General features: G+C 38.1%; 1 protein-coding gene across 1 annotated transcript in view; it reads right to left on the bottom strand.

Annotated features, from left to right (window-relative positions):
• KIAA1407 (KIAA1407 ortholog) overlaps positions 1 to 23,745 on the bottom strand; it is a 159,345-nt gene that overhangs the window by 54,330 nt on the left and 81,270 nt on the right. The window contains exons 9-13 of the mRNA XM_006864204.1: positions 20,102 to 20,351; positions 9,175 to 9,632; positions 8,257 to 8,369; positions 5,573 to 5,655; positions 4,696 to 4,797 (exon numbers count right to left, since the gene is read on the bottom strand). Of these exons, the coding sequence (XP_006864266.1) occupies positions 4,696 to 4,797; positions 5,573 to 5,655; positions 8,257 to 8,369; positions 9,175 to 9,632; positions 20,102 to 20,351 (1,006 nt within the window). The remainder of the gene's footprint in view (positions 1 to 4,695; positions 4,798 to 5,572; positions 5,656 to 8,256; positions 8,370 to 9,174; positions 9,633 to 20,101; positions 20,352 to 23,745) is intronic.

Raw genomic sequence — 23,745 nt, 5'->3', positions numbered from 1 at the left:
GGGGGGGGCAGGCTTGCAGAGTATACCCTTTGGTTGGCTGATGATGCATGGAGGGGTTGTAACCATGGCAATGAAACGAACAATAGGATGAACATAAAGCTAATGTTCTCCTATGTAAATGACCACAAATTCACAATAAAACACTAAGAAAAACCAACTTGAGGACACTTAACAATAACAACAACAATACACTTTGCAAGCATTTCCCTCCGGAATGCTTGCAAGTGGTTCTGCTTGAAAGAGAGGAACAGCAGCTACAACAGAATCTTCCCAAACCATACTCTCTTCAGAAACAAAAGGACTAATCTGCGGGGCAAAGGATCACACCTGAATTTACTGATGGGCTATGTAGGCGGTAGGAGCTAAGGGGACTCTCTGTAGACCAGTCTAAGAGGAGGAAGAAAAACAAAAAGCAAAGGAACACTACTTTATAAGGGGAAGTAAGAAAAAGATAAAGTTCCTGGGTGCTCAAACAGTTAACAAGTTCATCTGCTGACTGAAAGATTACAGATTTGAGTCCCCCTACTTCAGAAGAAAGGCCTCCTGACCCACTTCTGAAATGGCAGCCACTGAATATCCTATGGAGCACAGTTTTACTTTGACACATATAGTGTTCACCATGAATTGGAATCTAATCAAAAGCAACTGCAATTGGGAGAAGACCCTTAAATCATAGATCAAGACTCTGGAATGCCCACTGCCGCTGAAGAGAGGAAACAGTGGTGCATGGAAAAACTTCACCACAGAGTAGGGGCCAAAAACTTGTGAGTGTCCAATGTTGTACATTCCAAAGAGTGAGAGTTACTCAGAACATTAGAAAATGCCTCCCTTTCTCCTCCACACCTCACTATCATACTACGAAGCTTCCGGTAACTACAGCAAAGCATAGTTGTGGAAATCTGCAAGAGAGGGACTTAACTCTGGGGAATAACACAAAGGAAAGACTCAAAGCCAAAAGAGGAGATAAAACAAAGTCACTAGAGGAAACTGAAGTCTCTGGTGCTCATAACAACAACAAATCTCAAAGCTGGTAACCACAGGGACAACAGACTTCAAACATATCCCAATTCCCGGCCAGATGATCACAGATTTCCACATTAAAGGCCTATTTATCTAAGCATCTACTACACAGGATGGCATGTTGGCTTTTCAACAACAAAAAAATAAGATATAACCTAAAACAAGCAAAAACGCCATTGGGAGAGAGAAAGCAATGATTACAACACAATTCAACATAATAGATATGTTGAAACAATCAGAATATTTTAGATAACATACAATGAGCCCTGAGCTATGAATCACAAGGTCAGCAGTTTAAGTCCACCAGCCTCTTCACAGTGGAGATGTAGCTTTCCACTCCTGCAAATATTTAAAGGCTCAGAAAACCCTATACAGGATCACTATGAGTCAGAACCGACTCGACAGCACACAAAAACATGTAATATGTTAAAGGCTTCAAGGGAAAATGTAGACATCATTCAAGGATGAGATAGGTTATTTTAACAGATACATGGAATACTGTAAGAATCAAATGAAAATGCTAGAAATAAAAAAAAACCACAGTAATAGAAATAAAGAACACCCTCAATAGTCTTATCAGATGTGACACAGTCAAAAAAGGTACCAAGTAGTTGAAAATATGGTTGTTAGGTGTCATTCAGTTGATTTTCAACACATAGTGATCCCCCACGACAGAGGAGAGTTGCCCCAAAAGGTCTTCCAGACTGTAATCTTTCCCAAGAAGAATGGCAGGTTCTTCTCCCAATCAGCTGCTGGTGGGTCTGGTTAGTAGCCAAGCACCCACAAACAAAGTGGAACAAGATGAAAACATCAAAAAGGAAAGAAAGAAAGACAAAAATAGAATATTTTTAGTTGTAGAAAAAAGATAACTGACTACTTAAACAAACAACAGTATCAGTGTTTTGGTTGTTTATAGTATACATACAAACAAAATATAGGTTATACATGTAACAACAAAAGCAGAAAAGTTGGGTGGGAGGAAATGGAAATATATTGGTACAATGTCCTGTCATATTCCTGTACATTTCCATTTCTCTGTGCAAAACTAGGTTTTTAACCTATATCATATTCTTTTTGCTTACAGAACTTCCTTTAACATTTCTTGTATGTTGGTCTGGTGGCAGAGAATTCCCTCAGTTTTTGTTTGTCCAAGAAAGTCTTTGTTTCTTTTTTACTTTTGAGGGAAATTTTCTTTAGATACAGAATTCTGGACTGACAATTGTTTTTTTGAAAACTTTCAAGATATTAGTTTGTTATGATCTTATCTGCATGGTTTCTAAGAAGCCTATTATAATTCTATAGTGGAAATTTGGTGGTGCCTTGGAAGACAAGCCTGGAGGTCTGCTTCTGAAATGCTGTGGAGCAGTTCTAGTAGGCATATATAAGATACCCATGAGTCAGAATCAACTTGACAGCTACTAACAACAATAAATAAAGAATGCCCTTTCTTTCTATGAGTTGGTATAGTATTATTTGAAGGCTGTTGTTGTTGTTAAGTGCCATCAAGTCGATTCCAAACCATAGTGACTCTGTATAGGGTTTCCAAAGAGCAGCTGGTGGGTTTGAACCACCGATCTTGCAGTTCAAATGACTTTGCAGTCTGACTCATTAGCCCACAGTGCCATACAAGGACTTATTTGAAGATTGTTGTTGTTAATTGCCTTTGAGTCATTTCTGACCCATAGTGACCCTGTATAGGGTTTCCAAGGAACAGCTGGTGAACCAACAACAGCTTGAACCACCAACCTTGCAGTTCAAACCGGCTTTGCAGGCTGGCGCATTGACCCACAGCGCCACACCAGGACCCCTATTTGAAGGTAGATGAAGGTTATTATTATTTTTTTAATGTAATTGCAAACCTAGGGCAACCACTAAAAATGTTTTGAAAAGAGTAAATAATTAATCCATGTTGTTGTTGTTTGACTCATAGTGACCCTTTATAGGGTTTCCAAGGAGCAGGCAGTGGGTTTATCCTAAAGTACCACACTAGAACTCCATAGAGGAGATAAATGGAATAATAAAAATGCTCAATTAAAACAGAGAAGGCAGCATAAGAGAAAAAACAAAGAACAAATACAATAGAAAACAACTTACAAAACGGTTGACCTTAATCCAAATATATCAGTATGTGGAGTCCTGGTGTGGCACTGTGGGACAAAGCACTGGACTGCAGGGTTGGTTTAAACCATAAGGTTGGTGGTTCAAACTCACCAGTCACTCCTTGGAAACTCTATATAGGGTTGCTATGAATCAGAACCAACTCGATGGCACTAGCAACAACAACATATTAATATATATCAATATACATTGGCGACCTGGTGTGACACTGTAGGATAAGCACAAGGCCACAGGTAGGTTTGAACTGCAGGGTCAGCAGTTCAAGCTCCCCAGTTGTTCCTTGAAAACCCTATACAGGGTCACTAAGAGTCATAAATGATTTGACAGCACTGGTGTGGCGCTGTGGGTTAATGCACCAGACTGCAAAGCCGTTTGAACTGTGAGGTTGGCGGTTCAAGCTCACCAGCTACTCCTTGGAAACCCTATACAAGGTCGCTATGGGTCGGAAATCGACTCGATGGCACTTGACAACAACAACAATAACAACAAATCTTTAAGTGTGAAAGATTTAAACACAGCAGTCAAAAGACACAGATAGTAAGTTAACATATAAGACCCAGCTACATGTCTAAAAAAAACCATTTCATATATAAAGACTTAGATGTGTAAACCTTTCCTAACATGTATACACCTAATAAACAGATCTTCAAAACACATGAGACAGAAATGGATAAATCTGAATGGAAAAATCGACAAATATACAACATTAGTCAAGGCCTTACACTCTCTTGATAGTTGGTAAAAAAGTAGAGAGAGAATCAGTAAGGAGACGGATGACCTGAATAGCACTATCAAGCAACTAATTTAATTGACATTTACAGGAAACTGCAACAATAACAGAATAGATTCTTCTCAAGGGCACATAAAACAGTCATCAAGACAGATCACAGTCTTGATCATACAACAAAACTAGCCAAACTTAAGAGAGTAGAATTACTACAGTGCACATTCCTGCACTAGAATGGAATTAAATTTAAATTTAAAATGGCCTGTGTAGCAGAAGACTGCATACGCTATACTAACAGGTCTGCATCTTTTCAGTCTTATCTTTCCAAGTAGAATTTAATAACTTAATGCAAGAATTTTGTCTCACATTTTTTTTGTGTGTGTTTTCTTCCACTTGCTTGTTTGATCACTTATTCATTTATTCAACATATGTTTCCTGGATCCAAGTATACAGCAGGCACACTGCTAGCCTATACACTAGTAACTGACACTAGACTGGCCCCTTTGCTTTTATGGAGATTACAGTTGTTGGGGAGGCAGAAATTAATTAAATAACCATAAAATACATGTGTAATTACAAGTACTGGTGATGCTCTAGAGGAAAGGTAGCTTTATGAGAGTCCATAAGGTGGGACCTAACCTAACCTTGAATGCTGGGGCAGGGTAGGAAAGACTAATCTGGAAGAATGTGTTAAGATCTGAAAATGACATTTAAAAAACAGAGCAGTGATGGGAAGAGTGTTCCAGACAGAAGTTCTGGAGTGGGACAGGAGCATAGGGCCAGAGAATCACACACAAGAGACGTGAGTTGAATCATCAGACTCTACTAACCATTTTTTTCAGTCTCTTTTCTTCTCGTTTTCTTTTAAGCTGAGCCTCCTTTTCTTCTGCTTCCCTCTTCTGACGCTCCTCCTCTTGGGCCTTTAATTGGGCCTGATGAAGATTACAATGTATAAAAATCAGAACTATCATTATGTAAGGAAATAAGGTCTCTAATGTTGAGGAAACTCAAGCATGTATTACACACAGTGACCAGCCCATCTCTGGGAGAAGTCTGTATTTTCTAATAAAAGTGGAAAACCTCACTAATGTGTGCTCTGTTATGACATTTAAAGGTTTCTCCAAAAGAATGATTTTCAATTTTGGAAGGTGAGACTGAGGATGAATAAGGCAATTTTTCATCATATAATGGTGAGTTTTTGATTCTTAATTTGAACTGTAAAATTCAAAAAAAAAAAAAAAAAGTTTTCTCTCATTTCACCAAAAAGTCACTCTTGGAATTGTGCATTTTTTCTTGCTAGCCACAACCATTTGTTTCTGGCAGTCTGGACTCTTATAATAAAGTCAAACTTTGGAAAACAAAAAGTTTCCCTTACAAAATATTAAGTTTTTCTTGCAAACTTACTAGGGTGGACATTCACCTAAAATACGCTAAAGTTTTGGTTATGTGCCAATCTCCCAATTTGATGGCTCCCATCAAGTTTTATAATATTTTCTTTCTGTTACATAAATGATGTTGATGTGCCTCCCCCTCCCCACATGCTTGTATTAAAATCGTCACAAAGTTAATGCCAGTAGATAAAAGATTGTTTCCAGAGTTAGTTTAGCTCTACTGTCTCAAGAGGCTTGAACAAACAAGATTTCATGTTTTCATAAAGACCTATACAAGTCCCTTTTGTTGCTTCAGTTTGTACTCTGTATTTATTACCAATTTGTCCTCTGATTGTTTTCTCTTCTTCTCAGCCAAGATCCGCCTACGTTCAGCTCGCTGAATTGCTCTCTCTTCCATGGCTAGAAAACAGTAACAGAGTTCCAATATTAAAAATAAGAGAAACTCTGCAAAAGAGATGTCTCCACTTCAGAGTAGAATTTAGCATTATCGTCATTAGAGTTTTCTTGCAAGCTGAGTGTTCACCATCTCAAAAACAGAGATGTATTATGCATTCAAATATAATCTCTAGGTTAAAGTTCTACAATCCCAGCCTCAGCAGTGATGGACAATGTGTAGATTAGTTGTTTTCATTTATATTTCTACTAGGATAACTATTTACTGCTTTAAATAAGATACGCCTTGATGAAAGGCTTTTAGTACTTGAAACCCAGAAACCAGAACTTTGACTTGACAATACATCTGATGACTAGAAAACTTTAATGATAGCTAGCAAATACTTTGAGAATAGAATCATTCTTCAAATCATTCCTCAAGCCTCATTAAATCTCTGTACATATGTCTGTATATGTAGCAACAACAAACAAACTAAAGTTTGGGGTCACGATGAATACATTTTAATCTCGTTTTAAGGGTTGGATCACCAGATGGGCAGGAAATGGAACTGTACCAGTCATTTGGAGAACTGGCATCTGAACGAATTTGAGTGTCAGACTTGTGTTCTTGACAGTCTACTAAATATCGATCCAAAAGAAGCAAATGTGCAAGATGGTCTGATAATATGACTCTGTAATCACTTGGGACTTTCACAGAAGGGGGTATGGGTGGGAGGGGTATCAGAGTTCTGCTCCCCTAAACCAGCTCCCTGAGCCATGTTAAAAAGAAGAAAATTTAAGCTCCAATTTTAAGAGTCAACAAACAAAAAACTAACCAGACGAATGTTTCTTACAGATAGATATAAGTACATCCTTTGCTGCAAACAGCGTAGTAAGGCAGCCAGAGATGGTGGGTGTGTCTTTAAGAAGGAAAAAACAGACCACAGGATCAAGGTAAGAGGTCCTTCAAAAGCAGAGGCTCTAGAAATATGCTGTTTCCCTATTTTTTCTACAGCTTGCTGTAGAATAAGCACTGGACTGCTAACTGCAAGGTCCATGGTTTACACCCATTAGCCACTCCTTGGAAACCATATACAGGGTTACTATGAGTTGGAACCGACTTTATGGCACTTAACAACCACAACAATCATTAAAAGCTACTTGAAAAGTAGTCTGAAACGACAACAAAAAATTATATATATATAAAATGCCTCATGTTGCGCAGTCCAATGGTCCAGTACATTAATACTCCAGTTGGTTTGAACTGCAAGGTCAGCAGTTCAAGCTCACCAGCTACTCCTTGGAAACCGAAACCCTATGCAGGTCGCTATGGGTTGGAACCGACTTGATGGCACTTAAGAACAACAATATATATATATACACACACGCACACACACACACACACACATATATATATATAGCTGGTTGTTTGAACTACAAGTTTGGCGGTTCAAGCTCACCTGCCACTCCAAGCTCACCAGCTGCTCCTTGGAAATCCTACACAGGGTCGCTATGAGTTGGAACCAATTCAACGGCACGTAACATTAACTATATATATAGTTACACACACATATTTGAGCATTTGAAATTAAATAAAGTAGGCATTTCCTGATCAACCTTGGGTAGACAAAGATGGCATGAACTGCTGTCCTGGCAGATAGCCAATACAAAGATTGTCCACTTCTTTTTAGTAGGAATTATCTTCAGGCACAACATCCTTCAGACAATATCACTTCTTGTTAGAGCAACAATCTTGCCACAATTTTAAAAAAGCACAGATTTACAAACCACAACATAATCTTCAAAGTGTCTACTAACATAGACTAATGCATATACAGTATTTAAATTGAGTAAGACCATTTAACAGAGTCACTAGGTGGTTTTTAAAGAATGATTCTATTCTTAGTATTATTTTGCTTAAATATGGTTTTCTATGTGTATCAAGAGTATTATAAACTAAAATGTCCAGTTTCTAGATTTTATTAGTAAAAGGCTATTATAAAGGCACAACTCATTATGAAATGGCATAATACCTTAACTTGGATAAACTGACAAATATATTCATGCTAACGAAATACACTGTTATCAAATGACAGGTGATCTTTTCAATGTTTACTCTTAGCACCTCCTCAGAGTTTTCTCATTAGTGTAATTTGTCACACTTTTTTTTTTTTTTTTAAATCCCCACGATCCAAATTCCAAATTATGGAAATCTGATACACCTTTAAGCAATTTTATGTACACTGCCTGCAAAGGTCATAAAGGTTGGCAGAGAGGCAGAAAGAAAGTAATGGTGCTTTCTGATGCATCTACTCCTCATGTGTCTACCCATCTCAGACTGTGATTTCTCTTGCTACTCACAGGAGAACACGGTGGGAACGTGTCTACATCCATACAAACAATCCCACTGGGCCTGGACATTTGCAATATGAAAAATGTGCCCTAAAATTCTCGAGTTCAAAGAGTTCATGAGTGAATTATGTAAGATGATTCAGTTGTAGGTCACAGAAATTTTAATGTTCATGAATGGACTCCCCAAACCCACAAGATGCAAAGATTCAATCCCAGCATGTTCTACTGGAAGAAGGAAAATGACTACCACCAAAGCTATCACCAAGACAACCCTGCCTTTCAGTATGGGATGCGGCGCCATCGGCTGTACTGGCTGCCTTCTGGGTCCAGAAAGAGAATGTCGAGATTCACTTCTACTGTTCTCAGTCCCTGGGGAAGCAGCAGGTGAACTGAAGGGGGGAAAAAAAGGAAAAAGGAATTCAGACCAATAACCAGCTTCTTTCAAACCCTTTCCACCTGACGATCTCTAAGAGTTTCACAAAGTTTAGTTAATCCATACTTTCTGAGATAACTAATTTTTATTATATCCCCTTGATAAATGGCCCATGAGGCAGTGAAAGGTAGAGTGATAGGCCTGAGACCGCAACATGAGTCAGATACTTGGACTCCCATCCAAGTGTTTCAAAGCAGTAAGTATTTCTTATTCTACGTTTTAAAAAGATCTTTTTTTTTTTTTTTTTTTAAATCACATGTACTGTTTGTCTCAAGCACATTTGAAACAGTTCTAAATGACTTTTGAGAAATTTAAATTTTTATTTCAGGCCCCAAACAGCTAGTGCTATCTAGTTTCACTCAAACAACTTGACATTTAAACTAGGTAATTAGCCAGCCTAAGGTGGCTCCATTTGGACCTGACATTGCCTGACCTAGCTTCTCAGCACTAAACATAGTCAGAAACCCAGAAACCTAGTTAGAGCAAGTAATTATTTTTATAGTAACAGAGCTCTTCAGACAAAAAGTAGCTATGCTACAAATGCTACCTATATAACCGGATCCCGATATACAGCCACTTGCCTTAAATACCTACTTAACAGCTATCACATATCAATAACAATGTACATGGCTTCTTTGCTTTGAGTGTAAAATAAAAGAAGAAAAAAGTAAAGATCACAGAATCTGGAAGCAGGGCAAAGAAGTCCATAGTAAAAAGCCCAAACAACCAGTCTAAATTGTGCTCTGATACAGTGGACATACTTAAGAAGCATCTGGCATGTTCTTTTGGGTTTCTCTTCTCTGGGATTTGACAGCAGGCGGCTCTGTGTATCTGTGACTGCTGCGGCATGCTCTGCTGCCCACCGAGCCTCTGCCAGCCTCTGGCTTTCCTTCAGCTCCAGAATTATTTTCTGTTGTTCCTGAAGTTTCTTCTTTTGCTTCTCAATCAGCTGTTGCTGGAAGATGTGGCGGTTGTGGAAATGGCCCATGCAAATGGGCTCTGCTTTCTGGCTGGTGGTTCCGAGCTTTTCGTTGCTGCTAGGCTGTTGTGAGGCTTCCACATCCACAGTCTTGGGTTGCTTACTGTCAGATGTGTTAAGAAGGACATTCTGAAGTGGAACTCTCAAGGTGCTCTTTGTTGGTTTTCCTAGAGGAGGACTGGGCATACAATGAGTGCTCCCCAGAGGAGGCTTTGCCCTCAAGATGGGCACAGGAGTCACCTGAAAGAAAAGACATATGTTATACAGCTCAGCTCTTTAAAGCACTGTGCCAATGAGATCATCCAGGTACAAATGCCCTGCACCTCAGCCGGAGTCACCCTGGGCTTTCGGCCTGGTGATCTCAGAGGCTGTTGGCCTGAGCTTTGTGAGTCACTCTTAGAAGGTGTACTGCTGCTTACACTGGAAGCTGTGTGGGAGTGTGGCTACACTTCTAAGAACCATCCCCATGGGCTGCTGGGCTGCTGGCAATAAAGAAAATGTGCCCTTAAGTAAATGTGTCATTTGAAAAGTTCATTTGTGAATTAAGCAAGATTACTCCAAAGATAGAATACAGAAATTTTAATATGCATGAATTGGCTCTGAATGCTGCACAAAACTGAAAATTCTGTGGATAAGGAAATATATATTCTATCCTTTCAAAACTATGGCATACCTTAACAAATTAATAATAGCTAAATTCTTTCGATGCCTCTTGTGCCACTAAACAATTATCTATTGATTCCAGGGAATTTACTTACTCCAGGATTAAAGCATGTATTAAAGACTAGTCTATATTCTCCAGCTACTACTATGTGGGAAATATTTGCAAGGCCAGGCTCACTGAGTAAATATCTATAACTATTGTTGTTGTTAGGTGCTGCTGAGTTGATTCTGACTCATAGCGAGCCAATGCAAAGGAGTCATGGAGTGGTGTTTTACGATAAGAATTGGACTGCAAACTGTAAGATCAGTTCAACCCCAACAGCACAAGCTTCTCCTTGGAAACCCTATATAGTGTATAGGGTTACCATGAATCAGAATCAACTTGAAGACACTTAAAAACAACATGTACAACAGAACAAACACTGCCTGGTCCTGGTCCTGGTCCTGGTCCATCTTCACAACTATGCTTGAGTTCATTGTTGCTGCCACCATGTTAATCCATCTCATTGGAGGTCTTTTCCTATTTTTCACTGATCCTCCATGTTTCCAAGCATGATATTCTTCTCCAGGGACTGGTCCATCCTGAAAACATGTACAAAATACTTGAAAGGAAATCTTGCAATCCTTGCTTCTAAGAAGCATTCTGGCTGTGATTCTTCCAAGGCAGATTTGTTTCTTTTTCTGGCAGTTCATGGTATTTGTTGAATATTCTCTGCCAACATCAGAATTTAAATGCATCAATTCTTCAGTTTTCATTATTCATTATCTAACTTTCACATGCATATGAGGTGATAAAAAAATTTAGTTTGGATCAGGTGAAGCTTAATCCTTAATTCTCAAAGTGACATCTTTGCTCCTAACATTTTAAAGGTCTTTTGCAGTAAATTTGTCTAATACATCATTTGATTTCTTGACTTTTGCTTCCATGAGTGGTGATCATGGATCCAAGCAAAATAAAGTTTTTGACAATTTCTATCTTTTTTTCCATTTATAATGATTTAATTTATTGCTACAGTTGTGAAGATTTTTTTTTTTTTTTAACATTGAGGTACAATCTATACTTTGATCTTCATCAGCAAGTATTTTAAATTCTCTTTAATTCCAGCAAGCAAGTTTGTGTCATCTGCACATCACAGGTTGTTAATGAGTCTTTCTTCAATCCTGATGCCACATTCTTCTTCATGTAATCCAGTTTCTCAGATTATCTGCTCAGCATACTGACTGAATGTTGTTGTTGTGTTGTTGTTAAGTGTTGCAGAGTTGGTTCCGACCCATAGTGACCCTGTATAGGGTTTCCAAGGAGCAGCTGGTGAGCTTGAATCGCCGACCTTGCAGTTCAAGCAGCTTTGCAGTCTGACGTATCAACACACAGCGCCACACCAGGACTCTATTAAATATGGTGAAAGGACACAACTCTGGCACACACCTTTCCTGATTTTAGACCATTCAGTGCCCCCTTGTTTTGTTCAAACAACTGCCTCTTAGTTTATGTATACATTCCTTATGAGCACAATTAAATGTTCCGGAATACCCATCCTTCACAATTTTATCCACAGTTTGTTATTATTCAAAAAGTCAAAAGCCTTTGGACAATCAATAAAGCACAATTAAACATCTTTCTGGTATTCTCTGCTTTCAGCTAAGATCCATCTGACGTCAGCAATGAATGCCCTCATTCTATCTCATCTTTTGAATCCAGCTTGACTTTCTTTTGATGCAATCCTTTTTGAATTACCTTAAGCAAAATTTTACTTGCATGTGATATTAATGATATTGTTTAGTGATTTTGGCATTCTGTTGGGACACCTTTTTTTGGAGTGGGCACAAATATGGATGTCTTCTGATGGGTTGGGCAAGTAGCTGTATTCCAAAAATCCTGGCACAGACAAATCAGTGCTTCCAGCACTGCATCAATTTGTTGAAACATTTTAATTTATCTTCCAACATTTCCTGGACCTTTTATTTGCTGATGTCTTCAGCATAACTTAAATGTCTTCCTTCAATACCATCAGTTCTTGGTCATATGGCACATCTTGAAATGAGCAAACCTTGACCAATTCTGTCTGGTGCAGTGACATTGTGTAATCCTTCCATCTTCTTCTTCTCCTTCTTCTATAAATCTTCTTATATTAACCACTTTATTTACAATTTCTGGTTCCATTTTATTCCCGGTGTATTAGAGTTACCATCTGGTGTTTATACAATTGGTTTTTAAATCAGTTGAGAGAAAAGGAGAAGAAATAGGTATTTGTACTGTCTTCTACAATTGCATAATTACCTTCTTCATTGAACTTTATCTCTTCTCTGTAACTTTCAGTGTAAAAAACTTCATTTAATATTTTTGTAAGATTTTTTTTTATAACAAACACTCAGTTTTTATTTATCTGAAGATAAAAAAAAATTGGGGGGGGGATAAGTTTTTATTGTGAACTGAGTGATAGTTTACACAGGAGAACATCGGCTTTATACCATTGTTTCATTGCAATGATTACAGTCTCCTCTGTGAATCATCATTCAATAGTACTTACTTCCATTCCCTGTTTTGTTTTGCTTTGTTTGGGGGAGATGTACACAGAACACTCAGGAATATATAATAATTTAAACAACCAAAGGGCACATTCTGCAAGACTGCCTCCTGGTTGCCAGTACCCAGTCCCTTTCTTTCCATGAGTCCAGCGTCCTCAGCTACTCCCTTTCTCCATGTCCTCATCTCTGTCTCCATCACTGGTGTCGCTGCTTCTCTGGATAGGGTCCCGCACTCTGCTTGCGCTTTTTTCTCTTGATGGTCCTATGATCCTCTGTTTCTGTACTGTAAGATTAACTACTCCCCCCTTTTTGTTACAATACTTCTACTTTTACAGTTGTGACAGTCACAATTAGTCATGATAACAATTACTCATTACTGAATCATAAGAATCTTATCCTCATCTTCTTTCACCAGACCCGTCTAGACAAGATGAAAACTATTCAATAGGGACTCTACCTTCCCCTGCACACTCTTAAACTAAACTCCCTCTTGAAAACTTGTAAGCCAGTCACTTCATGCCTGTTGTTGTTGTTATGTGCCGTGGAGTCAGTTCCAACTCATAGCGACCCTGCACAGGGGTTCTGAGGCTGTTAACCTTTACGGGAGCAGAATGCCTCATCTTTCTCCTGCGGAGCAATTGGTAGTTTCGGACTGCTGACCTTGTAGCTCGCAGCCTGATTCGTAAACTTCATGCCTGTATCGTCCCCTTATTTCAAGTAGCCAATGCCTAAGTTGCCCATCCCTATCTACCCTGTATACAGAGGGTGCAGCATTGATACTTGATGTGAAGACTCTTTTCCTCTCAGTTGGTATTTTGAGTCATAAGTATAGGTCACGTTCATCAAATTGTAGCAATTTATTTATTTATTTATTTTAAGCACTTTACTTTTGTTTCCTTTATCAAAAATTGTTTTTTTTAATCTTCCTCTAGTTGAGTTCTGATTATCAACCCATCAAGGCTAGGTCAAATGGGTACTGTCTGCAAGTTTGGGTGTTCTTGTGCATCTCCCCTCACTTCATATCAGCTGGATGCTTCACTCTCAGCTCTAGCCTTCTGTGGCTACGTCCTTGTCCATGGGCTCAGGAGGCCCCAGGTCTCACCATGCTTCAGACCAACCAACCCCTCTTCTTTCATCTTTAGGTCAACAGGTGCCTATGGACTGTGGTTGAACTCAGCCAATTTCTTCATTGCTGCCTTTCCCCCTCTTCCACTCACCAATAGACCAACATGGTTACCAGCAAGTTTACATGCCTGCTCATGTGTTCCTTTTGAGTGTCAGTCTTGGAGCAGGGGCCTTCCATCTTCTTTTGATGCTTCCAGCATCATTCAATATTTGCCCATAGAATCCTTAAATATTAAAATCTGAGGCTTGAAGTCTTCTTTAGTCTTTCAGTTTGAGAAATGCTGAGCATGTTCTTTCCTTTTGGTTTTCTAACTCCAGGTCTCTGTACATTTCATTATAATACCTTACTTTGTCTTCTCCAGCTACCCTTTGAAATATTCTGTTGAGTTCTTTTACTTCATCATTTTTCCAGTTCCTTTAACTTCTCTACATTCTAAAGCAAGTTTCAGAATCTCTCTATTTATTTAAACTTTTTATTGTGAATTGAGTGAAGGTCTACAGAGCAGATCATCAGTTCCACAACCAACAAATCACATACTTTGCTTCATTACATGGTTGCATCTCCTGCATGCACCAACAGTTAATAGCATTTACCTCTGTTCACTTTAACCACTGCATTCCTCCCTGCTATCTCCCGCCACCTCCATCTTTCCTCTGCCAATCTCCCTCCAGTTGTACACTGTCTGCCCCATCACCCATGTCAATGTGTGTCTACCTTCTAGTGCATGTATAATTTCCTCCTCCCCTCAAAACCATCATAGATTGTTTCTTTGATCAAGAACCTCCCTTCCCCCCTTTTTTCTTCTTTCTACTTGATATGCCAAACAAACCAAACAAAAACACACATGCAGGGATACATGATCATTTAAACAACCAAAGGGCACATTCTGAAAGCTAGCCTCCTGACTGCTAGTATACAGTCCTTCTCATTCCATGAATCTAGAGTCCTCAGTTGCTCTATCGCTCTATGCCATCACCTCTGCCTCTATCTCTTGTGTCTCTGCTTCTCTGATAAGCGTCCCACATTCAGCTCATGTTCTTCTCTCCTGATGATCCTAGGATCCTCTGTTCCTGAAATGTAAGATTAACTACTCCCCCATTCTTCTTATACAACTTCTACCTTTACCGTTGCAACATTCACAATTAGGTATGATAACAATTACTCACTATTGAATCAATGAATTCTATCCCCACCTCCTTCAACAACCAGACTCATCTAGACAAGAGGAAAATTATTGAGTGGGGAGTCTACCTTCCCCTGCTCACTCTGAAACTAAACTACCTCTTGAAAACTTGTAAGCCAGCCACTTCGTGCCTTTATAGCCCCCCTTTCCCCCACCTACTGCCCATTTTAGATAGCTAATGTCTAAGCTGCCCATCGCTATCCACCCTGTGTGCAGAGGGGATAAGTTTGATCCTTGATGTGAAGACTTCTTCCTTCTCAGTTGGTATTTTGAGCTACTACATCCATAAGTATAGGTCAAATTCATCAAATTGTAGCAATTTACACTTGTTTTATGAAATTTTTTTATCTTCCTCTAGTCGAGTTCTGATCAAGCCATCTAAGCTAGGCCAAATGGGTACTATCTGCAAGTTTGGGCATTCTTATGCATCTCCTCTCACTTCCTATCAGCCAGCTGCTTCACTCTCAGCTTTAGCCCTCCTTGTCCAGGTCCTTGTCCATGGGCTCAGAAGTCCCCAAGTCTCACTACACTTCAGACCAACCAGCCCTTCCTCTTATCTCTCTCAAGGTCAATGGGAGTCTATGGAATGTGGTCAAACTTAGCCCATATCTTTATTGCTACCTTTCACCCATTTCCACTCACAAGCAGACTAATGTGGTCGCCAGCAAGCTTACATGACTACTTGTGTGTACCCTTTGAGTTTCAGTCTTGGAGTGGGTCAGAGTCTCTTTTGACATCCATTTTGGTCTTTCCTGTCATTTTAGTTTCTTCTGATTTGGAGTTGTGCCCCATCAACAAATGAAAGTCCTGAAAGCTTTGCTCCACCCACATCATTACTGCCAGCAGTATGCTGAGGAGACAGTTCATCCCCAGTCTTATTTTGAGAGGCTTCCAACCTGAAGCACTCATCTTTTGGCACTATATCAGACAACATGCCATTATCATTCACAGGGCTTACAAAAGGAGCTCTGGTAGTGTAGTGGTTACGAATCGGGCTGTGAACTGCAAGGTCAGCAGTTTGAAACTACCAGCTGTTCCACGGGAGAAAGATGAGGCTTTCTGCTCCCGTAAAGATTTACAGCCTTGGAAACCCTGTACAGGGTCACTATGAGTTGGAACTGACTCCACGGCACATAACAACAACAGTGGTTTATCATTCAGAAGTGGTCTGCCTCTCCTTCCTCCTAGAGTGTCTTAGTCTGGACGCTCCAGTGAAAACTATCCACCATGGGTGATTCTGCTGATATTTAAAATATCATTGGTATAGCTTCCAGCATCACAGGAACACACAGGCAACCAAAGCACAATAAACTAACAGATGAATGGTAGAAAAATATCTGTATTACATAAGAATGTTACCTAATAAAATCTTTACATTGCATTGGGCAAATCTGCTGCAAAAGAACTTTTTCAAGTGTTTAGAAGAAAGATGCTGAGACTTTGTTGCAGATACTTTGGACATGTTATCAAGAGACCAGTTCCTGAAGAAGGACATCATGCTTGGTAAAGGGTCAGTGAAAATGTAGAAGACCTTTAACAAGACATCCTGACCAAGTGGTTGCGACAATGCGCTCAAATACAAAAATTGTGAGAATGATACAGTGTTTTGTTCTGTTGTATAAAGGCGGCTATGAGTTGGAACTGTCTCAATAGCCCCTAACAACAACAGCATTTATACGAGCATTTTGCTTTCTAGTTTTCAAAGCTTTATCATACAAATTTCATTTAATAAGCTGAGCGATCATACTCAATTACAAGTTCTATAGTAAGAGGAAGGAAACAGAATTCTTACTTAGAAAACATCCTGGTGAAAATAATGTCATAGTTAAAATGTGTCTTCCAGATGGTTTGATTCCATGGTCTAAAGTCTGACCAGGTTTGGATATGCCATCTGCAGTGGTATAAGTGAAAAATAAATGAACTACCTAATATTAGAAGTTTTTAGCTCTCTCTGAATAACACTAACAGAGTGTAATACTCAGTTACTGAAAAATATGTTTTGTGATGATGGAAATGCTTTCTAAAGGCTCAGCTAAAGTGAAAGGATTTGATATATGGAAACTGACACGAGTAAAGAGTTTTTAATAACCTTTTATTTCAAAAATGTCAGTGGACATCTATTCATAAGAACACCTGCTTAAGTAATTTAGCTTCAAACAGGGCATATATTTTAGGCCCTTTTAAATTTTGTGGTAATGATACGTTATTACCTCAGCAAGACTGAGTAAAAGCCTTGAATATAGCAACAAGACTTCTTTTGGAACAAGCTAAATTTTTGATGTGAAAATAAGAGAATAAAGGAAAAACTCAATGGTACAGATTGTACTTAATAGAACAGGACTGAACCATCAGGCTTAATTAGAGAAAATCACCTATTAGCTAACTGATCATTTTGAAAATTTTCAAGGTATAATATATGTGCTCCTGGTACACGAATTCCTATGAATATATAATTAATGAGCATCTAACTAAAGATTTTATATTTTCATTTGTTCATGTTATACTCTACACTCCGGAAAAGATTAGAGTTTATCTAGTGACCTACAGAGTCTATTACAGTCCTTAATTTTTTGCTCTATTTTTTCAATATTACTCTTTCTTGATAAAATCTTTTATTCTTGATTTCAGAAATCTGTAAGCTTTCTTTCTTAAGTCTAATATATATATACATATATGTATATAATTTTGTTTTACATATATAAAACATTCTTCTGCTGATTTTTTTTTTCCCCCTTTAAAGATAATAACAGAGGAAACGTTACTTTGTAAGCTAGAATTTCCACACAGCTATTTCTTAAGATAGAAGGCTCTCCTGGGTCTCAGTGAAAACAAAATGATCTAACTGACATAAAGGCTGATAAATTGCCTAGGGGAAGGGACCAAAAACGTTACATAAGTCCCAATAAGCAGCCTCAAGATCCCGTTTGCTGAGAGACTAAACTTAAAATTAAAATCAGCCTATCTTGCTAACAGTAATCAGGGTAAAAAGCAAGGCTGGGACACTCCTGTACCTAACTTAATTACAAGACTGAGTTAAGTATTTAACAGTATTATATAGAAGGGAAGGAGTGAGGAGAGGGGAGCAAACCTCTAAAAGGCTTCCTAAACATGGCAGTAAGCACTACTATGAAAGTACAAATTCTTGAAAACATAAAGAACATCTATAAATTTAAAAACATATATATATAATCATCAAATGGAATCCTGGTTTGGTGCTGCAGGATCATGCACTGGACTCCAAGGGCAGTATGAACCACAAAGTCAACAGGTCAAACCCACCAGCCGCTCAATGGAAACCCTAGACAGGGTTGCAGTGAGTTGGAACTGACTCGATAACACTTAACAACAACAACATATTCATCAAATAGAAATAGCAGCAAAGCACATGACAAGTGTCTTTAGCTATATCTATGAATTAGTTAATAACGTATTACTGTGATTTGTATGAACGTTTTCAGAGGATACTGATTTTTCATTTAGCCATTCATACACATTTTGTTTCAAAACAGTGGTTGCAATCTCTCTATGTAATAGCATCCTTCCCACTACCTTCCTGGGTTTCATGTTTGCATTTATCCTTCCTTCCTGCTCCTTCCTGCCTTCTGAACTTTGCTTCTGGGCAAATGCTGCCCTTTTGGTCTTATATGGTTGATTTCCCTGAAAAGTTATTCTTTACTTTATAGGCCAATTGTTTGGCTGAAAAGTGATTGCTGTGGGTGGGTTCAGGTTTGAAGGGTGTCTAAGGGTCATAATCTTAGAGATTATGTAAGTCTCGACTTTTTTAGGTAGGTTGTTGTTGTTGTTAAGTACCGCCAAGTTGATTCCGACTCATTGCGACCCTGTGTAGGGTTTCCAAGGAGTGAACTGGTGGGTCTGAACAACCGACCTTTTACACCTTACAGTGCCACACTATCTATTTAAATGACTAATATGAAGAAATGTTCAACCTCAATATAACCAAAGAAATACAAATGTTGAAATAAAGATAAAGTGAGAAAATTTTATCTTGGCAGAGATTGAAAAACAAAAAACATGGTCATGCAGGAAAGCAGGCACTTATTTGGCACAATCTTTCTGTAATGGCTTTCTGTTAGAATCTTTAAAGTGTAAATTTTACATTTCAGTATGTATCCAAAGTAAAACATCATAGATGAGTACAAAAATTTAAGCACAAGGATATTCATTGAAGTACTGGTTACTATAATGCAACGGAAACCACTTAAATGTCTAGCAGCAGAGAAGGAGTTAAACAGCTTCTACCTTGTGGTTCATGATAGACTATCATGCAGTCCTTATAAAATGATGGCCCAGAAAAGCAGTCCTGAGCTATGGGTATAGATCAGGTTTACCGTGGACTTCCAAAAATAAAAAATAAAAATAGGTAACCTGCACTCAGAAATGAGAATTTATCAGAATTTAGTAGGTGTGATTCTGTGGTACTCTCCAAGTTGACAACTATTGTTGCCTGAGAATATTTAGTGAAATGGAAAATGCTCATGCTATATTATAAAAATGAAAAAAAGAAAGAAGAAAAAGAAAATTAAGTTACTACTAAGAAGAAGAAGAAAAAAAAATCATGGCTTTCCTTTTCCTGCATTATGGCAGACTAAATATCCTCACTGACTTAATAGAACCTACATAAAAGTTACACAAAATTTAAAAGAAACAAAATTTCATATTCTTGAATGGAAAAGAGACCAGCTGACTGTACATCAGCATCTTAAAGGTGGTTACCCCTGGGGCATGATGGAATTATACTGTTTTTTGCTGTGATTTTCTATCAAATAGTCCCAATAAATATATGTGGTTTTCTTTATTAAAATAATCAAACTTAAAAACCGCCCTCTTGTAAGTCACAAGCTCATTTAGAAAAGAAATGTCTGAAGATTTAATAAGATAAGTTCAGGAGTTGTAAACAATGCTTTAGCTTATCTGTTCCTGAAAGGTCTTTCACTTAGGTGTTTTAAATTTCCTTTCTATATTACAGCCCAACCAAATCCTAACAAAGTTTATGTGCAATTATAAAAAGATTCTTTAAAGAAAATAAACCCTGACTGAAAGGTAACTTTTATGGCCTGCAGTAGCTCTAATCTTTTAAATACCCTAGATGAGGCAACCTGACAACCTCTAACATACCCAGGCTACAAAAATGCAAAGTTCAAATGCAAATGTTTAATAGGCAGGAAGGCCAAGCAGAGTAAAACAAGGTACCTCTTCATCTATGGATGGCTCCACAGTGGCTATAGTCTCATCAGGTAGACTAGTTGTGCCTGAAGACCCATTTGCACTGAGTTTCCCTAGTGATGCTGCCTTTAGCAGCTCATCCATTTTTCTCCTGGTTTCCTCCTTGGATAGAGCCAGTTCTCTCTTTCGGGTTTCTACATCATGCCGATGCTGCCATTCTGCAAAGTAGTGTTGGAGAACCTGTTTCCGGTTATATTCAGTGGCCACTTGTTGTTTTCTAAACAACAAAACATGAAAATAAAGAAGCCATTTGTAGCTTGTTAATTGATAATGTAATTGAAATATAAATGAACTACAGTCCAAAGGAGTCCCAGAAATGCCTCATTTTAGTCCCAAGTTTATCCTTTTATATTAAACTAAGTGGAATCACTTTATACATTCCCCAGAACAAAGCTTCTCCTCACAGAAGACTTTGACATCCTAAGACATTACTTTAGAGGAAAAACAATTCTATCATGTCACAAAGACACTGAAATTTTGATTACCATAAAATACTTTCTGTCACCTTTTGGAGGAGAAGGAGCAAAGAGAATAGGTTTATAAAAAACTACTTTTAAAAAATGAATGTATGAGGGGGAGAGATACTCAGCTGTGCTTGGAAATCTACAAAACTTGAAGATTTGTGAGAAAGCAGGAGTAGCAAATCTATACTACTTAACAAGTGAACTGTCAGAAACAATAAAACTTACAAAAGTCAAGGTGAAACTATGAGGGTGGATCTTGTGAAAGGCGGACTTGGTCAGGGAAAGGATCTCTAAAGGAAAGGGTTCATTACCATAATGAATGGCTGCCTTGTGAAGATACTTCTAAGGATAGAAATGTATGAAAAGCAAAGGCAAGGCACTCATAGTCTGTTAAAGGTTTGGTTCAGTCTCTTCCTAAGGGAGAGTTATCTCTGATTCCTAGAACGTTTATGGGTGAAGTGGGGAAGGGAGTCACTGCCTACCACATTCTCTTCCTCAGTGGGAATTTCCATTAGGTGATGTGTTGGTGGCAGCCAGTACAAATTTCAAACATAGAGGTCTCTGAGATCTAAAAGTAGATTACAGACCTTCAAGAAGTGAGCTGTAAAACTTGAAGCTAATTATATGGCACGAGAGTATTACTTAGATGCTTACTTGGCTTTATGTTATAAAGGTGAACTTGAATATGTTTTCAATAACACTGTTTGCATATCCACTTCTGTTAAACACAGATAATGCTTACCTTTCCTCATGGACTCCTGGGATCATATCAAGAATATCATATAATTGTTAAGGAGTCAGAAGAACATTTCTATAGTTCTTACAGGCTCAAGTACCTTTATGCCATTTTTTACTGCTATTTCTACAAGAAAAAATTGTAAACTGTAATTCAGTATACAAGTTTCTGTGTGTTGTTTGTCTGTATCAAACAAAAGGATATATAACTGAAACTAAAGCTTCCACAACACACTATTTATCCTTACTATGAAAGGTACTCTCTTTCTAAAAAGGGTTAAAACTCTTAGTTTGAAAAAGACAGAATTTAACCTATGTTAGAGGAGTTGTATGAAATAACCAAATGAGATAAGAGTAAAGCAAACTTAGATCATGAATTTCAGGATGAGCGCTACCAGCAATTATGCCAACAGCTTATTTTATTATACTTAATTGTTTTCTTCTAAATGAACCAGAATTGAGATCCAAGTTTGTGTTCATCTCAAAGAAAGGTGACCCAAAAGAATGTGGCAATTATCAAATGGTACCATTAATATAACATGCAAGTAGAGTTTCACTGAAGATAGTTCAGAAATGATTGCAGCAGTCTGTCAATAGAGAGCAGTCAGAAATTTAAGCCAGATAAAAAGAGGATGTGACATATCATGAAGCATGTCACTGCTGATAGAAGTTGGCTGAAAGCATAAAATACCAGAAAGACATTTACTGTGTCTCACGGACTATGTAAAGGCATTCAACTATGCATCACAGCAAATAATGGAAAACATTGCAAAGAATGGAGATTCCGGAAAACTTAACTGTGTACATAATCAAAGACCAAGAGGCAGTTGTTAAAAAACAACAAGGAGATTCTGAATGGTTTAAAATCAGCAAAGGTATGTGTTAGGGTTATAGCCTTTTACCATATGACTTCAAAAAATACCATTATATTTTAATTCCATTTTTCAAACTTATTTAAGCTCCCTCTTATGCTGCACAAATAATCTGAGAAGCTGGGCAATATGAAGAAAAACAGAGCATCAGAACTAGAGAAAGGCTCAGTAATTACTTTCAACATGCAGATTAAACAACCTTGCTTGCTGAAAGTGAAGAGGACTTGAAGTAATTACTGATGAAAATCAAAGACTACAGCCCTCAGCCAAGATCACACCTCAATGTAAAGAAAACAAGAATATTCACAACTGCACCACTAAACAACAACATCATGCATGGGAAAAAGACTGAAGTTGTCAAGGATCTGGTTTTACTTGAGTCTACATTCAATGTTTGTGGAAGCAGCAGTCAAAAAAAAATCAAATGACACATTACATTGTGCAAATCTGCTGCAAAAGACTTCTTTCAAGTGTTAAAGAGCAAAGATGTTGCTTTGAGGACCAAACTGGACCTGACACAAGCCATGGTATTTCAATTGCCTTATATGCCTGTAATAGCTTGACAATGTATAAGGAAGACCAAGGAAGAATTGATGAATTTGAATTATGGTGTTAGCAACGGATACTGATTATACCATGGGATGCCAGGAGAATGAACAAATCTGTCTTGGAAGAAGTGTGGCCAGAATGCTCCTTAGAAGCAATGATAGCAAGACTTCATCTCATGCATTTTGGACATGTTATCAGGAAGTACCAGTCTCTGAAGAAAAACATCACAAAATTTAAAGTATAGGATCAGTAAAAGGGAGGGAGACCCTCAAACAGATAAACTGATATAGTGGATGCAATAATGGGCTCAAACATAACAGTTGTGAAGATGGCACAGGACTGGGCATATTTCCTTCTACTGTATGTAGGGTTGCTCTGAGTCAGAACTGACTTGATAGCATATAACAACAAAAACAATGATAGCATTTAATGACATACACTGATCATGTTGCTGTATTTGTTATTAGGTGCTGTGGAGTCAGTTCTGACTCATAGTGACTCTATGCACAAAAGAATGAAACGCATGGTCCTGTACCAGCTTCACAATTTTGATGTTTGATCCCGTATTGCATTCATTGTATCAGTCCATTTTGTTGAGAGTATCCCTCCCTTTACAGATCCTTTACTTTATCAAGCATGGTGTCTTTCCCTAAGGACTGGTTTCTCCTGATAAGATGTCCAAAGTACGTGAGATGAAGTCTTGTCATCTTGTTTCTAAGGAGCAATCCTGCTGTACTTCTTCCAAAACAGATTTGTTTGTTCTTGGAAGTCCATGTTCTTGGTAGTACTTTTAATATTCTTCACCAACAACATAATTCAAATGTGTATCAATTCTCCTAGAGTCTCCTGTATTCACTGTCTTTCACATGCATATGACGAGATTGAAAATACCATCGGGTGGGTCAGGTGCTCCTTAGTCTTCAATGTGACATTTTTAACACTTTAAAAAGTTTTTTTCAATGTTCACAGCAGCACTATTTACAATAGCAAA

Source organism: Chrysochloris asiatica, unplaced genomic scaffold (assembly GCF_000296735.1).
Source record: "Chrysochloris asiatica unplaced genomic scaffold, ChrAsi1.0 scaffold00061, whole genome shotgun sequence".
Classification (NCBI taxonomy): Eukaryota; Metazoa; Chordata; class Mammalia; order Afrosoricida; family Chrysochloridae; genus Chrysochloris; species Chrysochloris asiatica.
The sequence above is the reverse complement of the archived record's forward strand: the minus strand, read 5'-3'. Positions and strand labels throughout refer to the sequence as shown.